This window comes from Mytilus californianus, unplaced genomic scaffold (assembly GCF_021869535.1).
Source record: "Mytilus californianus isolate M0D057914Y unplaced genomic scaffold, xbMytCali1.0.p SCAF_8, whole genome shotgun sequence".
Lineage (NCBI taxonomy): Eukaryota > Metazoa > Mollusca > Bivalvia > Mytilida > Mytilidae > Mytilus > Mytilus californianus.
In genome coordinates, this window is record NW_026262734.1 from 103,180,180 (window position 1) to 103,207,693 (window position 27,514).

At 32.1% G+C, this 27,514-nt stretch overlaps 1 protein-coding gene across 1 annotated transcript; it reads right to left on the reverse strand.

Annotated features, from left to right (window-relative positions):
• Window positions 1–403: 403 nt before the first annotated feature.
• LOC127712940 (deleted in malignant brain tumors 1 protein-like) lies at window positions 404–21,897 on the reverse strand. The gene is made up of 20 exons (XM_052219528.1): window positions 21,861–21,897; window positions 21,194–21,344; window positions 20,441–20,604; window positions 13,769–13,919; window positions 13,210–13,361; window positions 12,477–12,627; window positions 12,014–12,183; window positions 11,356–11,512; window positions 10,834–11,006; window positions 9,704–9,845; window positions 9,093–9,280; window positions 8,086–8,230; window positions 7,504–7,661; window positions 6,660–6,804; window positions 5,799–5,962; window positions 4,408–4,574; window positions 3,996–4,137; window positions 3,245–3,450; window positions 1,069–1,219; window positions 404–474 (listed from the first exon to the last, which is right to left on the reverse strand). The coding sequence occupies exons 1-19, from the start codon at window positions 21,895–21,897 to the stop codon at window positions 1,094–1,096; spliced, it is 2,889 nt and encodes a 962-aa protein (XP_052075488.1). The 3' UTR covers window positions 404–474; window positions 1,069–1,093.
• Window positions 21,898–27,514: the final 5,617 nt, after the last annotated feature.

Genomic DNA, 27,514 nt, shown 5'->3' on the forward strand with positions numbered 1-27,514 from the left:
GAAGAAAAACATTTCAACCAACTACATTAATATTACTCATTCTAATCTGTAAGGGGCCCTCGGTGGCTGAGTGGTCTAAGTAGTCCAGCTACTGTATGTATCACTAGCCTGTCAACTATGATGTTGTGAGCTCGAATCCCGACATGGCAGGTGCTTTCGACTCAATCCTAATTAGTTATCAGTTTTCCTGTCGAAGGTCAGTTGTTCTCTTCCGTCATTCCCTTAGTTCAGTATACAAATGAGGAGGTGTGTAATAATTGCCAGTGAGTAAACCACCAACCCAAGTCCAAATGATGTGGATGTAATCTGTTATAGGTCACCGTTGTGTCTTCAGTTATGAGAAAAACCCGTTAAAAGGCCTTAACATGACAATTACAATATACTTTATAATCAAACACAAGTATATTTTCCATAAAATTTTATTGAAAATTACATAACTGGTCGTTATAAAAGTTATCATTCCTTAATTCAAACCTGCAAGAAATGAAAGACTAAAATTAAATGAACATTTTTAACATATCAACGATTGGTTGCTTTTTGATTAACCTAAAAAATTAGATAGTATAGTACATTTGTAACATGATAACAAAAAAATAACCTGGATAGGAGAATGAAAAAAAGGAGAATTAGAACATTAATTGAGATAAATCAAATTAAGTGAATAAGCTTTGACTGAATATTATGTAATAAATAAAATAAAAAGAATCAAGTGATTGAAAGGGATATACACTAATCAAAGATCTTAAACAGTGATTTTATTCTTTTTTATGCGTTTCTTTTACGCATTTATTTGATACCGAATAATAATAATCCGTGTAAATTACAAGCTTTAAAAGAGAAATGTCTGTTAAAAGTGGTATACGTATGTTATGAAGGTTTTTTTTTTAAAAGCACACATGATTGAAATTAAGTCAAGATGAGACATGTAACCTTTACCCTTCTCGGATTTACAACAAATTCTAAAACATTACTACAGACTGCAGATCCAATGTTATCGTTTCCAAATCAATTTCAATTTTTTTCGCTGAAACATATATGTGTCATATTATAAATAGATTAGAAGCAAACCTTGGTCTATTGTTGTTGTTATGCTTTAAGATAAAACATTCAAATCTCTTCTTGTTTTAACCATTTTACATTCTAAAGGTATGGTCCAATTTTGCGCTCCGGCGGAAATGTATGTTATGTTGTTGTTATATGTTATATAGCCATTTGAAATCTGTAAAAAATGAGAAAAGCATACTTTATGACTATGAATTTGTTTGAATGGCTGGAAAATAGACAGACATCAACCCTACTACTCAAAACGGCTAAAATATCTAAAGGCCACACTAGCTATTATCTTAATTTATTTTTAAATTTGATATCCCAAATAATGGCCAAACGCATATAAATAAATTTCATTTTTTTTTAACTCTAGATTTAACTTATCTAATTCAATTCTGCAGGCTGTGATTTTTAAAGCTAAAATAGACTTATGCACAATATTAAACCGATAACAGCTTTATCGAGGAAAAGTCTCTAATACAATACATCTACGTTGCCCTGTATATCAGGCTAAAGCACGTTAAAAGCCAAAACATTTAAGACCACAAAAATACAGGTATCCTCTGGTAAGGCTTGGTATATTTATATAAAGTATCCAACCTAAAATATTCAATAAGAATGTAATAATAAAGTCAAAACTTTACTGAAATAATCACTTTCCGTTAAGAGGTACATGTACATTCGGAGACTTAAAATCCATACCAGCGTGGCACCGCCCTAAGGGTAGTATATAAACTTATCATAATATCATTGCGCGATGCAAATACTTCCATCATAGTCATTATGTCTATCAAGCTACAGTTTTGGAATGCCGATCATTCGAAAAGGACCTAAGGGTTGATCGATTTTAACCTTTATATTTGTTGTATATTTGTAATGGTCATTCATATAACACATTGTTTATTTTAAAATGGATTCAAGTGTTCAAATCATACGCATATAATGTATAAAGATGATTGTCAACAGAATTGAACTTCAGATATATTAACCTAAGATAAAATTGTGAGTGAACTACAAAATAAAACCCAAGCCCTATAAACTTTGAGAAGATTATGTTAAGTATATTAATTCAAATATAAACCTTTAAAACATGTTTACCCGGGATTATATTCCTTATAACAAATCCTCAGGAACTGTGTAACGGTACATCAATCTCTAGCTCTATAAAATAAGGAGATGTGGAATGCTTGCCAATGAGAAAACTATCCACACCGTATAGTCGGCAATAAAAGGACCCGACGTGAAAAATATGAAACAATTCAATTGCAAAAACTAACGGCCTATTTATAACAAACTAACTTATGAAACACAAATATGACAGCCACAAACTAACTAGCTAGTCGTTTAGGATACTGTCAATTCATTTATTTTTGTGGATATCAATTTTCGTGAATTCATTTAAAATTCGTATGTACTGATTTTCGTGGATTGAGGAACAATTGTATTTTCATGGATATTTGACTTCTTGGTTTTATTAAAGTCTGCTTACAAGCCTATGTACAATTTGCTCTTTGTTGAACGTTTAAATTTGTGGTTTATTTATATTCATGAAAGCCACGAGAATTGGTATGAATAAAAATGAATCCACGATAACTTATACTTATAAGGCATATACACAGACAAACAGAGGGAAAAACACAGACAGACGGACAGACAGACAGACAGAAAGAAAGACATAAGCTTAAATTAAACATTGCGTTGTCAGTTTGTTTTCGATTTATGAGTTTGAATGTCCCTCTGGTATCTTTTGACCCTTTTTTAAAAACATCGTAAAACAAATGGTTTTATAATATGCGTTTTGTATGTGTTTAGTATGATATAATTACTGAATTTATTACCCTTAAAAATGCACGTGTTGTTGTGCTAAGCATACCCTCACTCGTTATCTAAAATATTGGAAAAACGGATGTACGTGTCCAGCAGACACTACAAGCATTCATAAATTACAACTCATGCATTACAGCGAAGCTGTTGACTAAATATGAATTTAAGGCATTCTGTTTAGTAGAACCTGATAATAGTGGGAAGGAAAAATGTGTTGAACAAACGGACGGACGGATGAATAAGATAGAGCGGGGGTATAATAACACGTTTCATTTGTAAAAGGCTAATTGGTATAGCTCAATAATTATATGAATCATCATCATTAACATTGTTAAAAGATAATTATAATAATCAAAATGTGTAAAATGTTTACCTTTTTTGTTGACCCACATTCTGTGTATTGCTGTCCAAACAAAAGTAAATCTCCGATGATCTGACCGTAACAATCGGTTCTGTTTGATAGAACAATGTCTGAATAGTTTAATTGTTGGTGTACCATTTGTAGTAACGTTATATTTATAGCTGCGCCCCATCTGTTTGGCTCACAGTTAACGGTCACTGCATCTCGTAAAGAAAATGCTGAAAAATAGTCAAGGTAAAGAGTGTCTTAATATATGAGTTCAGGATCTGTTACATAATACATATAAGACTAATTTTTGTTTTATTTATTTATATTTTTTCTTTTTCTTTTGATTTAAAATGAGCTTGAATTGATATTGTTGACGCATTCTATAAAATTGCAACTCTCAAATAATCTTTTCACGAAACAATCGACATAGATATACATTGTGTATTAACAAATCGATTTTTTTCTGAATCAATAATTGAATCTCATTTGTGTAAAAATCCCGATTAAACATATACAGTGGTATTGTAATCTTTTATTAAAGATTTGTAAATTCGAACACACAAAACTCACTTTTATGTAGATTCTATTACTAGAAATTATTTTATTTCCGAAGGTACACAATGTTCTAGATTTTATGTGTTGAGAAATCAAATATTTGCGTGGTCATATGATTTATGGTTTTGACATATTTGGATGTAATAAAGTTTGTTCTTAGTTTTTACATAGTAAATATTTATTTTTAATGTTTTCTCCAAGTTATTACTCATCTACTCACGTAACCAATGCAGTTTGAATCCTCTAGCATTTCCCTGTCCATTAGTTTTAAACCTTATCCAAAATTCGTCAGAAACAGCAGCAGCTATATACGATGATGTCGAATAGTATCCGAGTTCTGTTCCAAATGGCTGTCTTCGTAACTACAAAAACTTCTCTGTTAAAATGGTTTGATGTCTTATATTCATGTTTTTATTTCGAGGCTTTCTTCAATTAAATGTGTTTTGTCATTGTTTTGTACAAACTTAGGGAAAAGATACAAATGAATTTCATCATTATTATTTCCATAATTCGAATTTCCATTAATAGGTTCTAAAGATTCAATCAAGGTTCAGGACTTAATCTTTGTGTTTTAACTTACATTGCATTTTTCGTGAATCAGTAAGATATGCATGTACAATTTTGTATGATACCTCAAGAAAGTCACCGTTGTCAGCCATCTGCAATACATCTGTAACCAATGAATAAAGTCCAGGTGGAGGCTTTATAATATAAAGACAATCTGTATTGGCATTATATGGTCCGGGATAGTTAGCTGATGTTATACTTCCTGTAGACATTCTGTATTCTTTGATACAATCTGGAATCGCAAACAGTATTACTGAGTATTGAGAATACCCAAACATTATCAAAAAAAGCAACAACAATAAAATGTAGATACGATGATTTTATTTCATGGCCACACTCTTGAACTGTTAGTTTCACGTCTGAAATGATTAATGATATCTGTTTGATCCGTTTTTGATCGGTTAATTAAGTGTTTATTTAAAATGTTTGACAAAAATGGCAATGTGCTATTTTAGATAAGTAAATAAAAGTACATTTAGATATTTATCAAAATTTTTTTTAAAATAAAAGACGAACAAATGTAAGTATTAGAGAGTTATTTGGATAAAGGGAATAATTTATTGCAGACTGTGAATCAGGTGTTACTTACCTCACTTAACCATTTTTTCCCCTTATTTTGATTATACGTAAAGTATTTGACTAAAAGGGTTTAACAATCTTGTATGTAATTTTTGTTTAACATCAACATATTATTTTTCTTTTATCTTTCCTTTATTTAGGAGGGACGTTTTATTTTAATAATTTGGAATGGTACTTGAATAATTATATTGTATTTTTTATTAGAAATCATTGTTTGTTTTCATTGCTGTTTTTTTTTATTATGTTGGATCTGATAAGAAATAAAACAAAAATAAGTCTATACTTGTTCATACTGCCATCTTTTATGTAATGGAAAGAATTCGGTTTTTTCTTCTTCCAATGTTGATGCTTAAGTTCTAGACATTGCTTCTTTTTTTTTAAATCACAATAGTTAATCAGGGAAATTAAAACACTAATGCTACTTCCTTTTGCGGCTGAATATCGAAAACAAATCTTTTGGTAGGATTCGTGTTGCAAAATCTTTTTTTCTGTAAGTGTTTTGTAGAGTTGTTTGGCTTGGGTAATTTTTCCCCTAGGTATTTTCTGTTTCTAGTTAACTGCCCTGTTGGTGTCTCCTCTCTCTACCTTGATCCTTAAACGACGACTTGTGATGAAAGATGCCTCATAGCAACATTTAAGTGTATTTAGCTGTCATGCGTGGGAAGGCTTAGTTTATCATGCAATATTTGGTATCAATTCTGACCTTCAGAATGGTCAAAAACGTATATAGGTGTCAGGAGATGTACTCTTATATCTAAAGAGATTATAACTGATCTGCACTTCTAACAGGAATTCAAATGTGGTTATTTACATGAAATAAATGTAAATGAGGTACCGCGACAGTGAAACTTTCTTTATCAAAGCATGTTTTTCTTACCAAAACACTTCAGATGAGCATAACGGTGATTACAGTTAGCTGTTTTTGTATATGTGCATTGTGATATATGTTCCTCCCATCCATTGCAGTGTATCTGGTCAATACCAAAAGGAACAGAGTGAAATTCCATAGTAGGCAGATGGTAAAAATACGGTAAGGTGTCGCTAAATCAAAAGATACTAATGTATTTAATTATGTTATTTTCTCCGTTGATATATTTCGACAAATATCAAATATTCAAAGTTAAATTAGGTATGTAAAGTAAAGTAAAATGTCTGTCTCAACAAATATAAAGAATTAAATGACATAAATTTGCCGCCTTTGGCAGTCATATTTCTTGAATATATCTGTTTCGTTGATAACAACGTCAGATAAATTTTCCATCTCACTGCTTTTTTTATACACACGTTAATAAAAATCCATTCATTCAATCATTACGATGTAATAGTTGTTTATTTCATTTCAACAGTAAACTAATCCATCCCCTTAATTTCCTTTAAATAAAAATAAACTGGACCATCAGTTTCAGTGTTTATGGATTCTCTAGATAAGGGGGTTGTGTTGGTCTTTTTATGATTTATAGATGAAGTTAAATCGAAGCCTCGTATTTTGAGAGTGTAATGCTTGTGCCTTGTTAAATCACCTTTTATTCAGCTCTCTGGTGGTTCGACTTGTTTACAAAATATGACACAAATTCCGAACTCCCAAGTCAATAAGAATAAGCTGAAGTCAATAAAGCTGACAAATTAAAACGTTATAATTAAGCAACCAACGGGACGGTAGGAAAATGTAACGGCTGTCTCGTAATTTATACAGAGTCGCTGCACATTTTTGTGCTGTATTATACATATAAACGCTTACTGGTATCCCATCATTGAACATAAAACCTTGGCCTCGGCAAATCCAAAGTTTTTATCACAAAGACTACCCCATGCTCCACCATCAAGGATATCAACACGACCTTCACCAACGGTTTTTCCTCCACTCAGTTTGAGTTCAACTCCACCTTAAACAAATAGTTTTAATGTTAATTAGACAAGTGCAAAACCTATTGAAAAAGATTTCCAAAAATGTGCTTGATATCTGTAACTGATATAGCAACCAAAACAGAAAATAAAACAAAAAACATTTGTTTATATACGACAATTATACCCATTTGTTGATATTCAGCCTAACTTGCATCTTATCATCAATTATGTAAAAGTTTTAGTAAAGAAAAGAATTTTGAAATTATTTCATTCCATCACCAAATTCATTAACATGCTAAATATTGTAGGTATGGTGAATAAAATAGCAATATTCACAGTCTAAATGTCGACAATTACTATTGTTTTTGCCATTTCGTTTGATTTTGACTTTTTAATAATCCCTTTGGTATCTTTTACCTCTCTATTAACAGTTTGAATTTAAATATCAAATTAATAATCTTACGATACGAATGAACTTTACTTATTATCTCAGAATAGTTGATTAATGTTTCAAATAAATTTTGAATTTGTGTGAACAATTTTGTATAAGAAGAATAAGTTAGACAGGTAAAATACAATTGGAATTGCTTCTTTTTGAATAGGTGGAATTCATTAAGAATTTAACTGCAAACAAGAATATAAATAATATGTCTAAATCTTTTTGATTATAGTATAACGGAATTTCATTTAACTATACAGAAAAGTACAGAAATACATTAGATAATTATTTATAGTACCTGTGCAATCTATGCCGACAACGCTGTCAGTGCAAGATGTTTTGTCAAAGTCGCCTTTACACTGTCCAATATCTGTTTCATTTCCATTACATCGAAGACTTCCAATCAAAACTGCAGAAGAGTTCCGGGGTAACGAAAACGAACGTCCACTTATATTTCTTAAAAAGAGATTAGAGATTTATGATTAAAATTCAAATCAATTAATCAGAACAAATACTACTGATATAGATATACAATTATGTTATTTCATTATATGATAGGTAGGCACATATTTTTGCACGTAATCATCCGATTTAAGACTTATTATGTTTACGTCCATACATATTTGAATAAAACACAAAATATAAACTTTCACATTTTTTTCAAATAACACTGCTTAATAACACTTTTAATTTAAAGTAAAGTATCACGAAGGAAATCTTAACACTTCTAGATTTCATAAACATTTTTTTATTACTTTTGTCACTTTATGGTATTGAAAAAGCCTTAAATCAAAATTTAATTGTAAGCGTTACGTCGCTCACTGAGAAATTTTTAATTATATTAGAATGGTTTAAACACTGTATTGGTCAAATTACTCACCTAAATCCAAGCATCCGACATACAACAGCGGTATTTTTAGAATTCCAAAATGAATCACATATAGTTCCCCATTTGTTGTTAACATTTAGTTTAAGTTTTCCAATACCGTTTGTGGTACCATCAACAATTTTAATATTGTTTCGTCCTAGATATAAATAAGAAAATTATAATCAGGAAATAAACTATTCAATATAAGGACATCACTGAATTCTTTATTTAACATGTTACCAATTTGAAATGGGAGAAACATGTTGCTTACAATCTCACTTACAAAACAATGCATTGAGTATGTAGGTAAAGGTATTATCTTTGGTTAGCTTGTTTGTTAGCTGAACCATGAAGTCATTATAAGGTTAACTATACTACCCTCATTACGGAGTAGTCTAGTCCTACAGACTGATAGATTGGTTATCTTTCGGACTAGTCTATTATTCAAGGAGGGTAGTATACCTAACCTAACAATGACTTCATGGTTCAGATAGCAAGCAAGCGAAACAAAGATAATACCTTTACTTACACACTCAATGCATTTTGCTGTAATGTTGATATGGATTCATGATAAAGTTTTCATGATTTGTAATACTACTTGGGCTGAGTTAGATTCCTTTTTAATCATTACTTTTAAAGTACAAAGCATAGGATTTTAAATACAAATACGTAAATTATGTTACTACCATTCAAATTATATATCATAAATTGTACATGATGTAAGTTATCCCATTTAGCAAGTATAACATGTTTATCTGAAACATAATATTTGTTGTAAAAACTGCAGATTTCACCTGGTTGGTTTCACTCTCATCTACTTTTGCATAGTTCGTGTAGAGATAAACAGATATCAACAATAATTTCAATATTTAGAGCCGAATTGACTTTTCATTGGTATGGCTAGAGTTAAACTTGTGAAGTTGGATTGGTGTAATGTTGGTAGCTTAAATATTGCAAAAAGCTAAGAACATTATGTTTTTTTTTTCTTATTTTCTTAATATACACGAGTATTTATATACCTATAGATGTAGGTGCGCATTTAACTCCTATGTCGTGTGAATGTGGACATTCGTCTCTTCCCCATGGCTTTTGTAAATTACAAAATAAAATATTTTCTTCTTCTCCGGTGCACTGTGGTTCCAATTTAAAAGATGTTCCATTACCAGGTCCAAACCAGGAGTCCTTATATAAAGTTGCTGAATTACTCCTGTCGATAAGATAAGTTTGAAATTAACAATCCTTATACATGTATTTAGCTTTTTTTATATATCATATGAATAAAAGAGAGCGGTTAATGTGTTTTTGTCTTCATGTTTTAGTGTAAGAGTTTTTTTTACACTAGAATTATTTTACGATACAATTCTTACTAGTTTTTTTTAATTTTTCTCTTACTTCATTCGTGTTCTTTACGTTTTTCTGGTTTATGTTCGGCTTTATTTTTGGTCCTTTTTCGTTCTAGTAAGTCTTGAACCACTTTTTTAGGTTTTAGTTTAAGTAGTTGAAATGTCTATATATATATACGTGTATACAACACAGAGATAATATTCAAAAACTACATTAATACATTACAATATTGTATTCACTTATAAACTACCAACACGTTTAACAATGTTCACACTCTATAACTTACCAATAGCCTAAACTTTTACAAAGCACCGTAGCAGCTTCTGTGTTTACGTTCTGATCACATATACTTCCTTGCTCCCCAAAGCTGTTAGTCAAGAACGTGCCTTCCGTTAAACTTTCCCCAGTCAATGAAGATGTTGATTTAACTTTTGGAATACAAATAAATGGTTCTTTAATTTCATATTTTTCAAAGCTGCGAAAATTAACCAACTCATTTTATTTATTTTTTGGGAGAGGATGTAAACTTTCAGGGTATATATCTTAGTCTTAGTACAATCATTTCCTTATGTACCACCAACACGTTTGACAATGTTCACACTATATTCAGAAAATTTTTAATAGGTACCAAATTTCACCCTTATCTGAAACAATAGTGTAACATCACAACATAAAAGACACACTATAAAATATCAATTGAAATGGCTCAACTCAATCAAAAGACATATTTATACAAGTGAACATACACTGAATGAATAAATTTGATCTATGACACAATGTAAATACAAAATCAATAAACTAAGGGGTGAATAAAAAAAGACAACAGTGGTATATCGCTGTGAGATGTTAAACAATTTCAGAAAAACAACAATAACCTTGAACAAAATGCCGCCAAATAGACTAATGTACTGTACACAGGTAAATGAAAATAATTGTGTTGTAAGGTATACAATTTAAATGAAGAACGGAAATAGCTTTTACGCAATAAATAATTTTGTTCTTCATAGTACGAGAACAGAAGTGAAAATTTATAGTAATACCAAACACTTCTCAAAACTAGTATATATTAAAAATAGAGAGACGAGATATAATCGGGTTAATTGTGGAGATCGTGTTCTTTAAACTTTAAATCGATATCAATGTTGAGTTTTGTAAACTTTTAATGGTCTTTTGTTTTTTCGTTTTTAGGTTGTTGTTTTCTTTGATATAGCTTTGTCAGATCATTTTTGACTTTGGCAATCCTTTGGAAATCTTCCGTCTCTTCTTCAAAGTCTGCATTTGTCTGATTTCAACGAAAAGTTCAATAACGGTTGATTCTTAAAATCAGCAAATTGATGTTTACGATGCAATTTCCTGATACTAATATAAAGACTTATATTTCCTAAATAAAATGTTTGAATTCAAATGTATACTTACTCATACACGATATGCCGACATCTTTTGTGTGGTCACACTGTGGAGGTCCTCCCTGTATCATATGACAATGTAGCAAATCTATTTCTGTACCGTCACAACTAACATTTGAAAACGTTGCCAATCCTTTGCCATTACCAAAATAACTGTCATGGAAAACTTTTCCCACAATATGACTGCGAGAAAAGAAAACAGAAGTCATATATAATCGGAAACATTAAACGCTAAAATGTTTAAATATCAAAAATGTCAATATACATAGCTGGTATTTCTTATAGAGGAAACATAACATGTGACAATTAAACATCTTTCAATCTAATCTTTGCCTCTCTTTCACCATGTTGTAAAAAAATAGCATAAATGAGATGTTCGAAGAGCATTACTTGATTTACTTTCATCATGAACACTCAAAGACAAATGTAGGAAGGGACCATAACATAATAGCCATATCAATACATGGTCAACGTTTCCGTAAAGAATGGGTTATATTAAATCTAAGCTCTGTACAAATAAACAAATGCTTACAGACTGATAGGATAAGGTGACAACAGCTTACAGACATAAGTAGCGTCTGTATCATTGAACTTATCATCACATATAGTGGACCATGTTCCGTTTGCCTGGATTTCTATCCGGCCTTCCATTATATGAGCTCCACCAGTAAGCCGGATATTTTTAGATCCTTTTAAAAATAACAATCATTAACAAGTCAAAAAATGTCATTACCAAACAATTTCACTAATCGCCTTTGATATTTTCAGTGATGTATAATTTTAGTGAACTCGACTCAGTAGTCTTTAGCGTATTTTTTTTAAGTAAGTTAAAAGAAAGAAAAAATTTGAAGAAGAATCTGCTTACCATTCCAGAACTCCTGAGATCACCCCCAGTTTTGGTGGAGTTCGTGTTGCTTAGGTTTTATTTTCTATGTTGTGTTTTGTGTACTATTGTTTGTCTGTTTGTCCTTCTGGTGTCTTTCGCCCCCCGTTTTGAAGAAGTAACAAAAATTAACTTCAACTAAACAGTTATCAAACATAAAGGTCTCTAGCCGTCACCATGAAGATGTTATATTGTTTTTATTTTGGTCAATATTTCAAGAACTGGAAGGTAAAATCGCACACATGAATGTCAATACATTTTTTAATAGTTGTCTTCCATACCCCAGGACATATAAACCAATACGCACTGCATGTGACACCAGCCTCTTCATAGTTGGTACAGCTATGTTTACTCCATGCCTGTGTTCTACAGATATTTATATCTAATTCGTTACCATAACAAGATAGGTTGTCCAAAAGGATGCTTTTATCACTTGTTCCGAAGAAGGATGCATTTTTTGGTTCTGCAGTAAACGTCCTGAAAAGAAATTCATTTAACTGAAAGCTCAATTATAATTATGTTTGTTTCCAGAGTGCACATTGCTACGTGCTAGAGAGGCCATTGTTTTAAAATAACCAAGTGCTCTGTGAACAAATATCATATAAATATTTATGTTCTTATCTGTTTGAGCCTGAATGCAAACAATTAAAAAAATTCACAAGACATGACAAAAGTAGATTTTCTCAATTTGCCATTGTGAACCGTCGTTGTGGGCAATCTTTGGACTTTAATTAATATTTTATGTTATGGGACAATATATTAAATCATACCCTTGTTGAAATCCAATCATATTACAAATCACAGCTGCCTCTTTGTCTCCAAAGTTAGTGTCGCATATGGTGCCCCACTGTCCATTGTGTTGAACTTCAACACGCCCTTCCCACGGACCACCACCATTCACAAGGCGTACTGGTGTAGACACTAGAAATCAAAAGGCTAAAAAATCATACTATTCTCATTGTTATATGAAGTCTTAAATATTTTTTTGGTTAAACGGAATACACCTGTTCCGTGCTAAATCATAAGCCAGCATTGTTCATGACTCGTCTTTACGATCATGATATGCCATACAAAATTGGGTTTTGTATCAAATATAGGTTGGGTCATGACAGAAGAATCAAATCATACTAGACATAATATATATTTTTTTTATGTTTATGATTGAGGCCCATGATATTACAAAGTAAATGATACATGGACAAAAGTAGTCTTTAAGGAAAGATACAGTTAAATCTGTCAAGGAAATACGAGCACAGCATGATGCTGATGAGTCTTTCAAAGGCCGAAAAATACATGGCAGATTGTTTTAATAAAACAACACGGACATTCGAAATGTAAGCATGGTGATTAACATTACAATTATTTAGAGAGATATCAGATTTTGTGTATCTTCCCAATTTATTAATTTGAATGCATCCATTGATAGGACCATGATAAAAAGTACTGAATAAATTCCAAGCTTAATTTTGATAGTACAAATCATTTGAGAAACGAAATAATTACCACATGATATACCAACTGTATTGTTACAAGTGTGAGTTTTCCAGTTTGGAAGACATCCAGAAATATCATGTTCTGTTCCCGTACATGACAATTTTTCCAACCACACTGGTCCTGTAGACTTTCCAAACTTATTATCCAGGTAAACGTCTTTGCTATGAAATTGTAACGCAAAAAAAAGCAAATCTATAAATCATTTATTTTTTCAAACTATTTGATTTATTTGAAACTAATCTTCAATTGAATTCATCACCTATATATTCCTATAAAAGAAAACAAACATCCACAATTCGTGTGTATGTGGGTGTGATCCATGAATATAAAGGTTTGTCGTGCCTTAATCTATGGTTTCTGTGTGATATGCATTTACTGTTGTTTTTAAAATAAACGCTTTTTTGCGACCATTGATTTGTCTGATATTCTTTAGATATTTCTTTACACACATACATCCTTTTAATTGTTTTTCCCATTGGTTTTCTTATAATATTGATTTACATGTATATTGATTATCATATCACTTATTATTTTCATTAAAAAAAAGTAAAAATAAATAAGATAATACCTGTCCGTGAATCCAAGCATTTTGCAAATGACATCAGCATCGTTTTTCTGAAAACCTTTGCCACAAATTGATCCCCATTGTCCGTTATGAAGTACATCTACGCGTCCTTCAAATCCCATTTTACCATTAACAAGTCTAATCGGAGTTGTTGCTATAGATACAATTATGGAAAATGTATTTAAAGCAGAACTACGGAGATTTTCTTTCCAAATCTCTAATATTTCTTTAAACCCTGTCCTTTCCGGTTGGAGATAATTTCTAATCTTTTCATTAATACAAGGAACACTTTCTTGTTTCTTTACATCCAATATTTTATTTACAAACACTGTTTTCAAATGTTATTTCATAAATGTGAATCCAAATCGGGAGAAAAAAGATCGTATCGGAAAATTTGAAGCGTATTTAATTGAGGCCATTCGGAAAATATAGAAAAAACGTGTATTTTTTCAAATATTTTCATATCCATTTAAGGTTGAATGTAAACAAAAGATGCCGGTAACTGGTTTATGATGAGGATAATAATGTGTTATCATTTGAGTTTCTCTATTGCCAATATTGTTACTAAATAATTTACTTACAACATCGTATACCCTGATAGGTCCTGTTGCCGCATTTAGATTCGATTTCATTCACGTTACAAAGTCCAATGTCTAATTCAGACCCTGTACAGCGAGTTTTTACCGGATTCGTATTCAGTAACGTTGTCTGGAATGACGTACTTTTGAGTAATATTGGATCTGTACTGAAACTAAGATGAAATGGGACAAATGTCTTATAAGTCTTCAATAATCATACGGAAGAATTGTTCTAGTTTCAAATAGTTTTGGTTGATTTATATGTTTCGGAGTTAAATGCGGCGTCTATTTCCCTGAACTAGTATACATATTAGTTTTGGGCAAGCTGAAGCCAATCTCTGGGTGCGTGATTTTCTCGTAGCATTAAAGAACCATTGGCTTGGCTTACGGATGTTTTCTGCTATTTATTTGGGTTGTTGTCTCATTTACAAACTCCCTGGTTCCGTTCGCAATACTACTATATTTATGATATCCGCTTTTTTCACTTTCAAATGACTTCCATGTCATAGTTAATCGTTCAACATTGTTCAAGTAAAAGCAGTATAAGAAGGAAATAAAATGAAATCCCTTATTCCGGACTTTGACAAAATTTAAATGAAAAATAACATAGAAAAATAACAAAAATGCTAAACAATTGACACCTTCTTTCATATCCTAAATTAGAGCCCTTGCGAGGAGATCTAAATAATTAACATTTAGAACGGTAAGTAGTTATGTTTAATTACCATCGATTGGAATGGTGTCTTTATGTGAACTGAAAATTTGCCATGGTACCTACAAGTACCGACTATGTATGGCTGGTGCTGCTATCATAATGACAAAGTATGACTTTGATACCAAACAACTTATTATGTTCGTTGTCAAAAAGTTTTAAAAAAGTTATTTGGACTCTATGACTCGATTATGTCTCTTCATGTTTTTCGTCCTATATAATGTTATGCATGTGTAAAAGGCTTTCAACCTGTGATACATATCGGAATTTTGTACAATGTTTTAAACAAACAAGCGTATCTTCTAATGTTGCATCTGTACTAATCTCTTGAAAGCAAACTGTTAATGATCAAAGAGGGGCGAAAGGTACCAGAGGGATATTCAAACTCGTAGATCATACGGATAATATGGGTTAATATGTCATTAGTGAAACACTGTCTTAGCACGATTGAAAATTGGAAGTAAATCTTATTGTTCAAATGTTTGCAAAAATGGTAAAAAGGTCGGGAGGTCGATAACATTCATTTAAGTACATTCTTCCTAAAACCAACATACCTCATGTCAAACCCTAAACTTTGACAGATGACCCTTGCAGTATCCATACTGAGGTCGTTTGCACAGACAGGATGCCATTTGTTACCATTGTATATTTCAACCAATCCTTCATTTCCAACTTTACCACCTCGGAGTCGCACTTGGGTATCTAGACCTAACAAATATTTTCTAAATAATTTTAGTTGCGTTAAATTAGAAGTGTATAATGAATAAAATGTCATGTTTCTAACACATTTATTTTAAATCACTATAATTGAAAAAAAAACATTATTCATAAAGCAACACTGACAAAAGTGTTATCAATACATCTGCATAGACATATTGTTTAAAGTAAAATTGTTCAGTGTGTACACAGAATGATAACAGTGAACAAACAAAAGTATTTAAGAAAACCGTTAAAACAAATTGTATTCAAAAAGTTGTAAATGGTTTGTTTTCTATCAAATAGTGAAATTGACAAGTTTTGTTGGGAATAATTTTAGTTTAAAAGTAAAAATTTGATAACTAAGCTTTCATAGGGGGGTATATTTTCTAATAATAGAAATAAAATAATAATAAACTGACCACAGAATACAGCTGCATTTTGTTGTTTGCAATTTTTTACTCCAAATCCATCTGATTTACAAAGTGCCACATCCTCCTCATTACCCAGACATTGTAGTTTATCTAACCAAACCAGACCTGTACTGTTGCTAAATGTTGAATTTGCTATTCGAATGTTCCTAACAAATTAAGATCAAATAAAAGTTTTAATGACATCTTTGAAAAATACGAATTATTTTCAACCTTCAAACCGATGTTGTTGTTATTGAAGCTTACACTTTAAAAATCCATAGAAATACTTTTACCATGCAATGCTACAAATGACACCAATTGATTACTACCTATTTTGATACTAAAACAACGTTTTTGTTTATTTAACAGAGTAGTAATTACTGTAAAGATAAAAAGTGAAATGATACAAAAAACGAACTCCATAGCAAATTCAAATCTGAAAATCCTTAATCAAATGGCAAAATCAAATGCTCAAACACATTAAACGAATGGAAAACAACTTTCATATTCCTGACTTGGTACATACAATACCTTAGGCAGAAAATGATAGATTAAACCTGGTTTTGTAGCTAGATCTCACTTGTATGACAGTCACATAAAATTCCAATCTTTTGAGACTAAATTGGAGGTAAATGAGACTACTTAAAAGTTGATGACAGAGAGGCTCCAGACGCACATGTGTGATAATGAATTATCTAGCTTACACATAACTATACTAAATAGGATAGAATTTTAAATTTTTTCTTAACGTAGATATTGCTACTTATTCTGTACACACTCTTGTTTATATCCTAGCATTTTGCAGATGACAGCGGCATCTTTGTCATCAAATTCATTGCTACATATTTCGCCCCATTTGCCCGAATGATATACTTCCACTGTGCCTTCGAATGGGCCTCTTCCTCCATACAGCTTGACCTTGGTAGCTTTAACATGCCAAATATATAAGTAATTTTTAAAAGACAAGTCGACAAAATTTAAAAACAAAACAAAACAGGAACACAAAACATATACATGCAATATAAAAACGATTCTTTATTTAAAAAACTTGAAGAGTCCAGATTTAGATTCTAGAGTCACTAGTGTGTCTTCTGTAAGTGATAAACTCATCATAGATACCAGGATTGAAATTTTATATGTGCGCCAGACGCGCGTTTCGTATACAAAAGACTCATCAGTGATGCTCGAATCAAAAAATGTTAAAAAAGCCAAATAAAGTACGAAGATGAAGGGCAAATGAAAGACGCATTTGACGTTCACACTTCTATGCCTGATACCGATAATGATCTGTTGAACTAGCACAGTACAAACCACGGATTTTATGATACATAATGTCATGATGAAGAAGAGACAAAAAATCTTACCACAGTCGATTCCGATATCGTTAGCGTGGTTGCAATGAGAATTTTCCCAATTTGAATAGCTACAGTCTTCTATATCCATTTCTTGACCAAGACAGTTTATATTTTCAAAATATATTTTGCCTTTGCCTGGCGATATCACTGGTGTTTTCAATAAAGAAGCATCCCTGTAAATACCACATTGAAAAATAATGAATGATCATAGATAACTTAAACAAAGGAAGAAGTGTTATTCCAAATCGTGGTAAGTGCTGCATGTAATTTCAAAAATGTGGCGTATTAAAACGATATGTGTAAAATCAAGTTGTAATAATTAATTGATTGCTGTTTGGTTTTTTATGGCTCATAACTTGCTGCAATAATACAATTATGAATATACAATTCAGGGTGTTCACATATTATTCATATTGCAGGTACTTGATAATAATGTTTTCAGATATGAAAGATTTTTCAAATAAAAAACATGGGTGAAGATGTAGGTCATCTGTTATTTGTTTATGAAAGTGGGCCTAACAGTTACTGCTAGTCTATAAATCACTAAAGGTATTATAACTCAATGTTTGTAATCCCTACCTAAAAATAATGTTTCACTATACTTTTTAATTAAACATCATAACATTTATAGTTAGTTCAGTTTATTTGAATCCAATTCTAATGTGAAAAGACACTTTTAATCATAATCTCTAAACCAAAAACAAATGTCGATAGGATTGCACAAAGTCACGTGCAATGTCAAATGATAGCTGTCATACCATCGGTTTCTAAGTATATGGTGTCTATAAACTTGTTAAACAAACAAGAAGTAGTTTCAGCTGCCTGTTTAGAAATTAAAAAAAATATTTGTTTTTATTTCTCATATGTAAATTGCCGTCTGCCAAACACAACACTCTAAATAGCCCAATCCATACTTTACGAGCGTTCTTATTTCAATAACACGGATTTCATTATCAGAAGTGTGTTTAAAAGAGGAAAACAACTCTTACAGGGTTCGTCTGTAGAACGGTTGAAATCGAAACTATCTTCAAGTTTAAGTGGTCATCTTCTGTAATATTTTATTTGATGCGATTTGGTAATACAAAAAACTCACGAAAGGTAAGTTTTGCAGTCTCATATTAAACAGTCAATAAACATAGTTTGATATATTAATGAAACCGATTGCTTCTAATGAGGAATAGTGACTTTTTAATTTAAAAATTGCTTTTGCCTTCAGGCACTTTTTCAGGAGGTACTTCCAATGTCGATACTCGCTGAGTGTTGTCTATTACATTTTCAAACAAAATTTACTCCCGTTTTGTCATGAGTACTTCTGGCTCCGTTTTTTTTAATATCACACAATACAAAAGATCAGACACAATAGACTAGTTTTACCCTGGCGTTTTAAAGTATTCATCCTCTGAGGACAATAACTGGCATTGTTATGGTATACATGTTTCGTCTGTGAACCTCAATATTACTGTTGTAGATCATATATCCGACATTAAAGGTAATAATAAGTATATTTTGATATGATAGTCATAGACATTATTGTTCCCTAGTACTCGACTTATATATATATAAATGTAAGAATACAGGTTAATGCATTTACAAACATGTCCTCCAAAAAACCATGCTGTTCCCAATACAAATGCAATAGATATAAATATAAACCAACATACTGAGCTTATGGAAAATATTTTCTGTCGTCCTAATAATTCAACTTTATATAGTTTGCCATAATTTGTTACGTACGAGTTGTTGTAGCCCAACATCCGGCATATAACAGTAGCATGAGCTGCGTTGAACGACGTGTCACATATAGTACCCCATTCACCGTTGTGAAATATTTCAATTCGTCCGTTTGATGGTTTTGTTCCATCAACTAGTTTAACCATAGTATCTAAAATAAAAATTGTTAAGTTCATTTGCCTTTAAAAAAAGGCCAGTGAACGCGAAAACGTGGGAATAATTCCATTAGATACTAGTTAAAACTTTAATTTGTTGCATACAGGTGCTGCTGAAATATATATTATTACTAGATAAATATCAAGTTAAAAAAAAAGATAACATATCTATCGATTTTGTCCTTAAGTTTTTTTTTACTTGATCGTTCTCGATATATTAAAAGTTAATTTTTAAAACAGATCTAACTGTGTAACAACTAAATGTTGTAGTTCCAATAGCTTTAATTTCCGAGCTTCGAATCATTGAGTAAAACAAAATGTATATATTATAGGGTCAGAACACTTTTACTCGTGAAAATTGATATTCAATGTATCTCAAATGTACGATGTTTTGAGTGTAAAATAATATGCTGATCTTGTCAATACTTTTAGAAGAAGTGCAATTACCACGTTATAGTATATAACCATGCTTTGTAGATTCATTGTTAATAATTCATTATTTACAAATAACCAAATTACAAAATTACCACAAAGGCAGAGACGGACGAATAGGAGGCTGGTCTTCCTCCTGAATTAACCAACGTTTTAACATATTGAATTACAAATAAAGAATGACAAAGGAATGAATTACAATTGAAATCAGTTCAGTTATACCATGTTTACCATGTATACTGGTAATCTTGCTACTAACATTTTACCCGACGGCTATTACTACAGTATTCCCGGCGGCTATTTACGCTTTTACTTTTAATACAGTTCAAATTGACACACGAGGCAATAATTATAACTGTTAAACGATTTTTTTGATTTTTTTTGGGGGTAAAAAATCGCGAAAAAAAAAACCCGCGAACTTGTTTAAAATACACAATTCGCGAAAATAAGTACCCGCGAAACAAAAGTACAAGTACAGTATTCCTGGCGATCTGGTGTTGATCGCTGGTTAGGATGCAATATTAAAAAAATATTGCAAACTCATTTTACTATGAATATAGTTGATGCCGAATTCTAATGTTATACAGATAACAAGGAACTAACCACAAATAACAGACACATCATGAGAATGTCCACACTGTGACACACCCCATCCTCTTGATCCACATTTCCCAATATCGTCCTCTGTACCATTACATGCAAGTTCATCCAACCATACTCTATGGGTACCTTCTCCAAAGTATGCACCACCAATGAAATAAGGATTGCTGTTTAAAAGGGGTTGTACCAAATTTAGAAAAAATGAAGACGTATGTATATGACATAAAATGTTTACGCTCCAATATAAAGACGTGAAAAAGTATTTAGTGTCCTTTTCGGGGACTCATCTATACATAAGACATATCATATCGCGTTGTTGTCACATGAACTTATAAATTGAAGTATTATGCAAAACTTTAAAGAGAATGTGTTTGTGTGTTTATTGTATCACATCCACTAAATTAAGCATTTACAGTATTGCAGATATCACCAACGCCTCCTGGAAAACAATTGCATGATTTGTACAGCAATTTTTATCAGTATAAGCTTTGATTGGTTTTAATGTACAGATATTTGATAATTTTAAGATTATTTTGTTAACAAAACATGAACAGAATTTTACAAAACAGTGCACGTGTGCATTTAAAATTAATGCACTATAAGACTTTTTCTGCACAAAAAACTTTCAGCAGAGGTTTTTCATGAGATCCTTAGTGTTCTATTTTTTTTCTTTTGGTCTTTTTTATTTTTACCCTGGACTTTATTTTCGACTTATGAGTTTGAATGTTCCTTCGGTGTAGTTCGGCTCAATTTTACCTTGTATTATATCCTAGTATCTGACATACAGTTGCAGCGTCTGTGGCGTCAAAGTAATTGTCACAAACTGTTCCCCAGGCATTGTTATGAAAAACTTCTAACCGACCTTCAGACGGTCGAACACTGTTTACTAGTCGAATTCTTGTTCCGCCTGCATCAAGAGAAGTAAAAAGAATATTATAAGTATCTAACTGGATTGATACGCTTATAATTAAAACTTAATTTCAGATTTGAATGTTCACGTATTTAAGGTGTATACAACGCGGGAAGGTTGATGGTAATCTAGAAAATTGATAAACTACTAAAATTGTTAGTCTTTGAGAAATATATGAGAAAACTTATAATTATATATTGGGTCTTGTAAACTTATATATGTCACATTCTGTAATATACTTCTGATTTTGCCATTTCATTAGGGACTTTCCTTTTTGAATTTTCCTCAGAGTTCAGTATTTTTGTGATTTTACTTTTTTCTTTTACAAATGCAAAAATTGAAATAGAGAAAATGATGCTGAACAATAATAAATGCAAAAAAAAAGCGTTGGTCGTGCGCACATATTTGTAACGAAACGCTTTCACGCTCCATACAAAATGTGTGTCGGTCATCGATCTTACTTCCAAAAAAATTATAAAAAGAAGCATTTAATTCCTAATTGAAAAACCATACCGCAAATAATTCCAACAGCATGGTTTTGTTTACACATGATATGTCCCCAACCAGTAAAATTACAGTCCGCAATGTGATTCTCTAGGCCAGTACAATTTATTCCCGATATTTTTACTTCTGAAGTTCCAATTCCAAAGTACGCGGAAGACAAAACTGTCACGTTCCTAGCAGAAAAAAATATCATTAAAAGCATAGTAATATTGTCAATCTAACAACTATTTATTATTCGTGCAACTTGGAGGGTGCAACATGTGGAGCCGGATCTTCCTACCCTACCGGAGCACCTGAGATCACCCCTAGTTTTTGGTCTTTATTTCTTAATTTTGTACTTTGTGTACTATTGTTTGTCTCTTTGTCTTTTTCTTTTCAGCCATGGTCAGTTTATTTTCGATTTTTAAGTTTAAATGTCCCTCTGGTATCCTTCGCCCTTTTTCTATGATAATCTTCAATGGTATGATTCTTTTAAAACTGTTTTCTGACAAGTAGACGACTGAGTACTTGTTTGGAAGTAATACAATTCAAATGAAGTGAAAAATTGAGGACATTTTTTCTAGTCAGAAGGTTAAACAGATTTTATTTATTCAAAAAGATGAACCGTTGCTCACACACGGAATCACGCTACTTCATTATATAAGTATAAGAAAATGTGGTATACGAGCCAATGAGACAACTCTTCCAAGTCACAATCTGCAAAAGTAAACCATTATAGGTCAAAGTACGGTCTTCAACATGGAGCCTTGGCTCACACCGAACAGCAAGCTATAAAGGGCCCCACAAAATGACTAGTGTAAAACCATTCAAACGGGAAAACCAACGGTCTAATCTATCTAAAAAACGAGAAACGAGAAACATTTATAAACCACATCAACAAACGACAAACACTGAACATCAGGTTCCTGACTTAGGACAGGTGCTAACAAATGCAGGTGGTTTAATAGGTACTAACCTTCACTCTTACCTGAAACAATAGTGTAATATCACAACATAGAAAGACATAGAAAGACACACTATAAAATATCAATTGAAATGGCTTAACTCAATCAAAAGTCATATGAAATCAAACAAGTGAATATACACTGAACGAATAAATTTGATCTATGACACAATATAAATAAAAAATCAATAAAATAAGGGGTGAGATAATAAACAATTTCAGAAAGTCGCTATATACATGATATAACGATGTAAACCTTGAACAAAATGCTGCCAAATAGAATACATGTAATGTACACAGGTAAATGAAAATAATTTTGTAGAGTAACGGAGAACGGAAAATTTTTTTACAAAATAAATAATTTTGTTGTTCATAGTATGAGTGTAAGAGTGAAAATTTATAGTCATACCAAACGATTATCAAAGTTGGTATAATTGAATTACAAATAGAGAGACAAGAAATTAAATTTAAATAAGTAAACATTAAATGACAAAAAAGTATTACAAATTGTATCAACAGGTCAAATTAAAACGATATCGATTTGAGAGTACTCGCAGTTACTGAAAGCTAGTTTAAAGCCAAAAACAATTAATAATAAAAAATTATGCATCAGAGACTAAAATCAACTAAAAAACATCCAAGGGATTTAGTATTTCAACGTCATGGTCAGTCAAACAAGACATGACTTGTGCAATGCCAAAAATAAAAGTATCGACAGGCAGCAGGATAGTTAAGAGTTAAGTTCTATATAAAAAATGAACGTTCAACAAAATTTTCAAATAAGCAAAAAAGAACAGATAGATAAGACATTATGAAACAATTTTTTTGTACAAACAAGGCATACTCGTGAATTGAAGCCACAAAATATATGATATTATATTATATATTATCATTGGAAAAACAAGATAAAACATAAAGTTTATGTATCTTTGTCTAGCACATTGTATTATGTTAATTGTAAATCTAAAGGACAAGGTACGATAAGCTATTGCAACTGGCCCCCTATTTTCGTTGAAATTAGAATTAATAGAATCCAAGAAGCATGATTATTTCTAAAAATTATAGCGTCTCATCTTACAGAAAATCAATGTAACTTTCTTTGTCAGTGTGTGAAAATTATTACATACCTCTCTCTTTCTCTTGAAAAACGTAAATTTTACGAAAATCAAGAGTGTTTGCGTCTGTTTGAGCAATTTTAAAATATGAGCGGACGCGAGTACCACAAAGATGTTTCAATGTGTTGTTTGTTGGAAGCAAATAATTTACTATTTTCAATATATTCGTGGTACTCGTGTCCGCTCATGTTAAAAATTCAATAATTCTACACCAAAAACTCATTGTTTTACGAATAAGTCGGTAATATGTGAACCAAGGACCGAAACGAACAAACTCCTAGAAAACAAATGAATCGTAATTTCCTGTCGATATGCACATCTACATAGTATGTCCTTATTATCTACAAAGTTTCATGAAATTCTGTTGTGTGGTTTCAGAGGATTTGCGATGACAAACTGTTGCAGTAGTACATTAAAGCAAATAAGTTCAAAGGGGCGCAACTCCTAGAAAAAAAATTGAATCGTAATTTCCTGTCGATATGCACATCTACATAGTATGTCCTTATTATCTACAAAGTTTCACGAAATTATGTTGTGTGGTTTCAGAGAAGTTGCGATGACAAACTGTTGCAGAAGTACATTGAAGCAAATAAGTTCAAAAGAGCGTAACTCCTAGAAAAAAAATTGAATCATAATTTCCTGTCGATATGCACATCTACATAGTATGTCCTTATTATCTACAAAGTTTCATGAAATTCTGTTGTGTGGTTTCAGAGAAGTTGCGATGACAAACTGTTGCAGTAGTACATTGAAGCAAATAAGTTCAAAGGAGCGTAACTCCTAGAAAAAAAATTGAACCGTTATTTCCTGTCGATTTCCACATCTACATAGTATGTCCTTATTATCTAAAAAGGTTTCATGAAATTCTGTTGTGTGGTATCAGAGGAGTTGCGATGACAAACTGTTGCAGTAGTACATTGAAGCAAATAAGTTCAAAGGGGCTTAACTCCTAGAAAAAATATTGAACCGTAATTTCCTGTCGATATACACATCTACATAGTATGTCCTTATTATCTAAAAAGGTTTCATGAAATTCTGTTGTGTGGTATCAGAGGAGTTGCGATGACAAACTGTTGCAGTAGTACATTGAAGCAAACAAGTTCAAAGGGGCGCAACTCCTAGAAAAAAAATTGAATCATAATTTCCTGTCGATATGCACATCTACATAGTATGTCCTTATTATCTACAAAGTTTCATGAAATTCTGTTGTGTGGTTTCAGAGGAGTTGCGATGACAAACTGTTGCAGTAGTACATTGAAGTAAATAAGTTTAAAGGGGCGTAACTCCAAGAAAAAAAATTGAACCGTTATTTCCTGTCGATTTGCACATCTACATAGTATGTCCTTATTATCTAAAAAGGTTTCATGAAATTCTGTTGTGTGGTATCAGAGGAGTTGCGATGACAAACTGTTGCAGTAGTACATTAAAGTAAATAAGTTCAAAGGGGCGTAACTCCTTGAAAAAAAATTGAATCACAATTTCCTGTCGATATGCACAACTACATTGTATGCCCTTATTATCTAAAAAGTTTTCATGAAATTCTGTTGTGTGGTTTGAGAGGAGTTGCGATGACAGGAAACAGGACTGACGGACTGACGGACTGACGGACGGACGGACCGGTCAAAAACATTATACCCTCTGCAACCCGTTGCGTAGGGTATAATAACGAGAAAGAAAGGGGTGTATACATGTTATAAGGCTGTTGCTAGCAGAAAATTATCTTAGGTTGTTGTACAATATGATAAAATAAAACATAAAATTCGCAGGTTTAAAGCCACTCTCATCGTTTGAAATCCTTGGCTGTTAAGCAACTAACACGTTATTTGTTTTCAAGCTGTCACTGCAACTTATAAAGTTATATGTATTAAAAAAGAGGGACGAAAGATACCAGAGGGACAGTCAAACTCATAGATCGAAAACAAACTGACAACGCCATGGCCAAAAATAAAAAGACAAACAGATAAATAATAGTACAGATGACACAAGATAGAAAACTTAAGACTAAGCAACACGAACCCCACCATAAACTGGGGGTGATCACAGGTGCTCCGGAAGGGTAAGCAGATCCTGCTCCACATGTGGCACCCGTCGTATTGCTTATGTTATTACAAATCCGGTAAATAGTCTAATTCGGTAAGTCACATTCGTGAAAAGGGAAGGGTATTGTAGTTACGACATAAGGAACATAGCCGATATCATCTGTGAAACGGTTATTCCATAACGGTCAACCAACTCGTGATGGCGTCCGTAAAATTTACGAAGGGATGATTTCAACTTCACCATTTGGAACTCTTGGCTTAATAGCTTCCTTGTGAGCAGCAATCCTCTATCAAGGAAATCATGATAGGAAACACAAGCCCGGGAATATCGTATCAATTGGGAGATATATACTCCCTATACAGGCGCTGCTGGAATGTTGCTACATAGAAATGGAAAGTTCACAATTGGGAAGCTGAAATCATCTCTTTTGTTGTAAAGTTTTGTTTTCAACCGAACCTCATTGTCAATTTCTAGATGTAAGTCAAGATATGAGGCAGACTTAACTGTATCTGTAGTATCTTTTATCTCTAGTTCGATGGGATAGATTCGTTCAACATAGTCACCAAAGTTTGTATTATTTAGTGAGAGAACATCATCTATATAGCGGAACGTAGAGTTAAAGGATATTGCTAACTCCTTATCTTTCTTCCTAAGAAGTTCTTGTATGAAGTCAGCCTCATAATAATAAAGAAACAAGTCGGCAAGAAGAGGGGCACAATTGGTTCCCATTGGAATTCCGACAGTCTGTTGAAAAACACGTCCTCCAAACGTAACAAATATGTTGTCAATCAAGAAATCAAGCATCTTGATAATGTCAGTTTCAGAGAATTTTTTGTTTGAATAAGAGTGATTCTTTACAAAGTAGGATTTATCCCTCCCCAAGACAAGATACTTGTAACTACGTTCGCCATTCTTTTTAATGAAACAAAGTAATACCAACTCTTTCAATTTGTCTTTTAGTTTGGAATGCGGAATACTTGTGTAAAGTGTAGAAAAGTCAAATGTTTGAATACTATTGCAAGACGGGAGAATCTTAGATTGTATGTACTCTAAAAGATCTTTGGAATTTTTTAATATCCACATCTGATTCACGCCACCTCTAGAATAGGTAGTTTCACAAAAACTTTGGAGCCCGGCTTTGATTGCTGATAAAATAGATGTTAATAATTTAGAAAGAGGTTTTGTGGAGCACTTGGAAGACCCAGCAATATACCGCTGTTTGTAAGGACACTTATGTAGTTTAGGTATCCAATACAGTGATGGAAGATCAATGTGTTATGGTTAAAAATCCAACATAATCTTTATCAAAAGAACAGGTGAGCATGATCTCCCTTTTTGAATACCTGATATCACACCTGGTTTAGGATGGGGTTTCGTGTTGCTCAGTCTGTTGTTTTCTATGTTATGTTTTATGGACTGTTCTTTGTCTTTTGGTAGTTTTTCATTTTTTTGTCACACCAGTGTCAATTCTTTTTCAACTTATGAGATTGGATATTCTTTATGTATCTTCTGCCTCTCTTTTATAAGAAAATACATACTTAAATATATCTGAATTGCGATGGTTG

What these genes read in the sequence shown, in the direction of transcription:
- LOC127712940 (XM_052219528.1), bottom strand. Translation starts at nt 21,897, where the DNA reads ATGTGTAAACAAAACCATGCTGTTGGAATTATTTGCG. An exon ending in ATGCGCACCTACATCTATAG is followed by an intron (nt 8,231 to 9,092) that starts GTATATAAATAC and finishes ATTTATATCTAG; the next exon opens with GACGAAACAATATTAAAATT. An exon ending in AATGTGGGTCAACAAAAAAG is followed by an intron (nt 1,220 to 3,244) that starts GTAAACATTTTA and finishes CATTTTTTACAG; the next exon opens with ATTTCAAATGGCTATATAAC.